The sequence below is a fragment of the Rhinopithecus bieti genome, unplaced genomic scaffold (assembly GCF_001698545.2).
Source record: "Rhinopithecus bieti isolate Rb0 unplaced genomic scaffold, ASM169854v2 scaffold_38833, whole genome shotgun sequence".
Classification (NCBI taxonomy): domain Eukaryota; kingdom Metazoa; phylum Chordata; class Mammalia; order Primates; family Cercopithecidae; genus Rhinopithecus; species Rhinopithecus bieti.
The window spans coordinates 215,117-221,116 of record NW_016816114.1 but is presented as its reverse complement, the minus strand read 5'-3'; the positions used below and the strand labels follow the sequence as shown (position 1 = coordinate 221,116).

The following is a 6,000-nucleotide window of genomic DNA, read 5'->3' as shown; positions in this document are numbered from 1 at the left end:
TTTTTTTTTTTTTTTTTTTTTTTTTTTTGAGACACAATTTTACTCTTTTGCCTAGGCTGGAGCAAAGCAGCATGATCTCAACTCACTGCAACCTCCGCTTCCCAGGTTCAAGCGATTCTCCTGCCTCAGTCTCCAGAGTAGCTGGGATTAAGGCGCCTGCCACCACACCCACCTAATTTTTGTATTTTTAGTAGATGTGCGGTTTCACTAGACTGGTCTCAAACTCCTGATCTCAGGTGATCTTCACATGTTGGTCTCCCAAAGTGCTAGGATTACAGGTGTGAGCCACCATGTCCAGCCTTAGATACTCCTTAATCTAGTCAATTTGACACCTAAAATTAAGTCAACAAGTCCACCCCTCGTCGATTTGGCACCCATACACATCTTAAACCACACGTAATTTCCAAATGAAGACAATAATAAAGCAGTAGTTCTGCCTAACATGATGCAACTAACATAATGAGGCTATCCTGCGTACAACAGAAAATTCACTAATCGTGATTTTTGAGATTTGAGACCTTAGGGACTTAGACTTTAGGGATTTTTATCTTTCAGGATTTCAGCATTTGGGACTATGACATTCAGAATCATGTCTTTTGGGATTGACTGGTAGTGGGTATAATGACGTATTTTGCAACTGGTTCCATAGCTGAATTAAAGTCTATTCTCAATGGCAGCTCAATTCTAGGCACCCGTGAAAGGCTTCTTCCATCCAAAAGCACTTTCCTAACTATCTTTCCTTGGAGTCCGATAGACCACCAATGGAATTTGTTCCATTGGATAAGGCATCAAATCCCCTGAGATCCATTCTCCAAGCACAAGGATCCTTAGAAATAGGTAATACATAACATCATTATAAATCACAAATACCATCATGTGAATTAGTTATCAGGGAAATACAGCTAGCAAGTTTCCAAGAAAATGAGACACAGGCCCAGTAATATTTGATGGGGAGGTTGGGGAGGACGTGGAGAACAGGTAGTTGTAGAGCAGAGTCAGGAATGTCCTTTGGGAGTGTCATTGTGGAACTGCGGATAACTAAAGGACATGGAGAAGCCAGAGACAGAAAAAGAAAAGATGTCGCTAAGGGTATGCACCACAATCCAGGTCAGGCCCTAGCTCAATTGCTATGCTAATATGGTCATGGATAGACACAGAGAAGAGAAAAGTGTCACATATGTGTCCATGGATTTCTCTGTGCATCTCAGCTACGAGTTCTGCTGATGCTGCCATTTGTCACAAGGGCAGTGGGGTACATGACCCAGTGTCTCAATGAGTGGAAGCCTGTCACCAAGAAGAAGACTCTGAAGGCATGTTTTCCCAGCAGTCTGCTCAGAGTGTTTATCCCACATTTGGGGCCAAGAGGCAGTTTTGGATATTTGGTTTGGAGGGTTGGAATTTGTTAAAAACTCAGTGGATCTTATCTAGTAGTAGATTTCTGGAGCAATCTGGACAAAAATATTGTCTTCTCTCTTACATGAATGGGATGTGCTTGTCTCCCCCACAGAAGAAGCGCACGCTGAAGGGGTCCATTGAGCTGTCCCGAATCAAATGTGTCGAGATTGTGAAAAGTGACATCAGCATCCCATGCCACTATAAATACCCATTTCAGGTAAGTCCATCAGGTGGGTAGTTCCCCATTTCCTGGACCGCGGTTGAAATCCTCAGTCATGTCCAGGTGCAGTGACTTGCGCCTGTAATCCCAGCACTTTGGGAGGCCGAGGCAGGCGAATCACGAGGTCAGGAGTTCGAGACCAGCCTGGCCAACATGGTGAAACCCCGTCTCTACTAAAAATACAAAAAATTAGCTGGGCATCCTGGCGGGTGCCTGTTATCCCAGCTACTCGGGAGGCTGAGACAGGAGAATCATTTGAACCCTGGAGGCAGAGGTTGCAGTGAGCCGAGATCGCACCATTCACTCCAGCCTGGGTAACAGAGTGAGACTCCATCAAAAAAAAAAAAAAAAAAAAAAGTCCTCAGTCACTGTGAGAGAGGGTGGACAGGGATGACTCTCTGCTCCAAGGTTAGAACTTAGACAAATCCCATTAGGAAACATATGTGTTCCTTCAATCAATGACATTTATTTGTTAATTCTTTCACTTATTGAACACAAATTAAGCACAAAATCTTAAAAAGGTGGTTATTCCTCATACCCATTTCCCTCATGTCTTCTCTTCCTCAAGGGAAGTCCTAATTAGTGAGGAAAGAAATAAAGCTGCTATCGGGGCCCCAAACCTAACGTGCTTTAAGTGCAGTTTACTCATGATTTGAAGCAACGTATTGCAATTGCTGGGTATGAATTGCTTGGAGATTCTGAGGCACAAAGATTCAGATTTTATAATCTGAGGATTATCTGGAAATGCACTGTCTAGTACAGTAGCCACTAGCCACACAAGGATGTTCACATTTAAATGTATTAAATGATATTAAAAATTCAGCTTCTTAGTCACACTGGGCACATTTCACATGTTCAATAGCCGGACATGGCTGGCAGCTACTGTACTGAAACAGCACTGGCTATAGAATACTCCTATCACTGCAGAAAGTTCTTTTTTTTTTTTTTTTTGAGGCAGAGTCTCACTCTGTTGCCCAGACTGGAGTGCAGTGGCGCAATCTTGGCTCACTGCAACCTCCGCCTCCCCAGTTCAAGTGATTCTCCTGCCTCAGCCTCCTGAGTAGCTGGATCTATGGGCACATGCCACCACACCCGGCTAATTTTTGTATTTTTAGTAGAGATGGGGTTTCACCATGTTGGTCAGACTGGTCTCAAACTCCTGACCTCGTGATCGACCCGCCTCAGCCTCCCAAAATTCTACTGAACAGAGTTGGTGGAGGGTATCTTTAAAGTCCTTACCTTATGTATGAATCTTGGCACTTCTGGCTTCAAAGGCATGGATATCTCCTTGCACATTCCAGGGTACCATTCTTGCTTGCCAACCTGAGGGATTGAGTATATTTTTAACGTGGCATAGAAAAGAACTTTTTTCCTACTAGAAAAGTGACCCTCATGAGTTGGAATTTTGAGGACCGAAAATAAAAGGAATAGCATGTATTTTTCAGTTGTTCAAAATCCCAATGATAATGAGTGCCTAAAAAAGTGGTGAAATATAAAGAAGACTGCAGTTTAGTTAACAGTATGATACCAATGACAGTCTCTTGGTTTTGAAAAATGTGCTGTGGTTATGTAAGATGTCATCAGTGGAGAAAAGCAGGTGAAAAGTACACAGGAACTCTGTACTATTTCTGGAACTTCTTGTGAATCTTAAACTATTTCAAAATAAGAAGTTTTCAAAACTCTCATTACACATTTGTCATATCTTTCTCTTTCATGTGCCAGAAACACTTTTTTTAATCACTAAAAACTTAAGATGAGAAGTAAATGTGCTTTCTAGTCAAGAGGAGAACTTTCTCCTGCTGTTTTAGTTAGCGATTGCTCTCTTGGGGCATGGAATCTGAGACAAGCAGCCGAAACTGCTTACCTTGTGTTTTCATAGCACCCAAACATCTGGATAAAAAGGATACTGGCCCCCTAATTACCCAAATGTTTGCCTATGTGACGATAAACACCTGAGACCCCACTTTCAGCTCAGTAGGTCTGCTGTCAGTCAACTATCTCCATGCACACTGCTCACCTTGGACTCTGTGTGTGTCTCCAGGTCATGCATGACAACTACCTCCTATATGTGTTTGCTCCAGATCGTGAGAGCCGGCAGCGCTGGGTGCTGGCCCTTAAAGAAGGTAATTAAACTCCTTTGCCATTGAATCACTGACACCCTTGATCCTATAGTAGGGTTGGGTTCCACAATAGAATAGACTGTGGTGTGAGAGCAGCTGATGGCTGGTTTCCCTTTAGGGGTTGGTGGAAGTTTCCGCGTTTTCATCCTGGGCCCAGGAGGCAATAACTGGTGTCATTCAGGGCTGACCAAATCCAGCCTGCCGTCTGTTCTTATCAGGCTCTGAGCAATATTTGTATATAACTCATTTCAAATAGTTAAATAAGTACCTGCAGAAGACCCTTGATTTTGTCTCATGGTCGGTAAAACCTAAAATATTTACTGTCTGGCCTTTTAAGAACAAGTTTGCCATCTCCTCGTATAGTAAGAAGAAGCAGAGCATAGGCCCTAGTGTGAAATGACCTGGGTTTAAATCCCAGTCTGTCACTTGCTGTGTACACTTGGGCGAGTTCCTTAATTGCCTGTGCTTCGGTTTCCCATTTATTTAAAAGGGAGAAAAGGAAGGGATAGCAGCGCCTGCCTTTGGAGCTGATGTGAGCAAAGTCCTGGGAGCTAGGTTGGCCCATAGACGGCACGCAATAAATATCAGCTAGCTTTCAAGCATTTCAGGCCATTGGTAAGGGTATTTCTTAAGCCTCACCTTCCTGATGGCACAGTTAGAGGCAGTAGTGTTTAAGCACATGGGATGTGGAGCCAGGCATGAAGGTGAAAATCCCAGCTCTGCCAATGATTAGCGTGTGACCCTGGGTAAATTCCTTGACCTTCATGTGTCTCTATAAATTTTGACTAAAAACAGTCATGGAGCTGTTGTGAGAACTGAATGATTGAGGACTTAGGACAATCCCCATCCCAAAGAAAGCACTCGATCAATGTTACCATTACTGTTCTTTAGCCTGAAGCACTGGATGTGTCAGAAGATCTGGATTCAAATACTAATCTGCCTCTACAAAACTATGAGGACTAAGGATAAGCAAACTATTTGTTATCTCTGGAGTTGCAATTCCTCTATCTGAAAAAAAAAAAAATGAGAATAGAAATACAAGGTGTATCTTATCCCAAGGTGGTTGTGAGCCTGAAATGAGTTATGAGCAGACAAGTGCTGGGTAAATGGGAAAGTGCTCACAGTTCTAACAGTCATGGGACATAGAGCAAACACAAAAGTAAGAAGTAATCAAAATGGGCTGGGTGCAGTGGCCAACACCTGTAATCCCAACACTTTGGGAGGCCAAGGTGGGAGGATCACTTGAGCTCAGGAGTTCAATGCTACAATGAGCCATGCTCATGCCACTGCACTTCATCCTGGGCAACATAGTGAGATCTCATCTCTACTAAAAATAAAAACATTAGCCAGGCATGGTGGCACATGCCTGTGCTCTGAGCTACCTGGGAGGCTGAGGTGGGAGAATCATCTGAGCCTGGGAGGTCAAGGCTGCAGTGAGCCAAGTGAGCCGAGCCTGGGTAACCGGCAAGACCCTGGTCTTACCCCACAAAAAAAAGGAAGAAAAAAAAGTAATCAAAAGGGCCCCAGCTATGATCATCGGCTATTTGCCCTCTGTGAAGGGATTTCATACACAGGATGTTAAAACTGGAAGGAACATTAGAGATTAGCTATCTAGTTCTGTGGTTTGTTTGTTTATTTATTTATTCAAGGAGACAGTGTATTAGTCCATTTTCACACTGCTATAAAGATATGCCCAAGAGTGAGTAATGTATAATGAAAAGAGGTTTAATTGACTCACAGTTCTGTATGGCTGAGAGGCCTCAGGAAACTTACAATCATGGTGGAAGGTGAAGGGGAGGCAGTCACCTTATTCACAAGGTGGCAGGAGAGAGAATGACAGAAGGAGGAACTTGCCCAATACTTATAAAACCGCCAGGTCTCATGAGAACTCACTTACTATCACAAGAACAACGTGGGGAAAAATATCCCCATGATCCAGTTACCACCACCTGGTCTCTCCCTCAACACGTAGGAATTATGGAGATTACAATTCAAGATGAGATTTGGGTGGGGACACAGAGCCAAACCATATCAGACGGGGTCTCACTCTGTTACCCATGCTGGAGTGCAGTGGCACAAGCATGGCTCATTGCAGCCTCGACCTGCTGGGCTCAAGTGACCCTTCCACCTCAGCCTCCTGAGCAGCTGGGACTACAGGTGCGTGACACCATGCCCAGCTAACTTTTTTCTTTGTGTGTGTGTGTGTGTGTGTGTGTGTGTGTGTGTGTGTGTGTGTGTGTGTGTTTGGTAGAGAAGGCGTCTCAC

At 43.8% G+C, this 6,000-nt stretch overlaps 1 protein-coding gene across 1 annotated transcript in view; it reads left to right on the top strand.

Moving 5' to 3' along the window:
* ITK (IL2 inducible T cell kinase) overlaps positions 1 to 6,000 on the top strand; it is a 76,218-nt gene that overhangs the window by 27,546 nt on the left and 42,672 nt on the right. The window contains exons 2-3 of the mRNA XM_017854403.1: positions 1,508 to 1,612; positions 3,657 to 3,738. Coding sequence (XP_017709892.1) covers positions 1,508 to 1,612; positions 3,657 to 3,738 — 187 coding nt within the window. The remainder of the gene's footprint in view (positions 1 to 1,507; positions 1,613 to 3,656; positions 3,739 to 6,000) is intronic.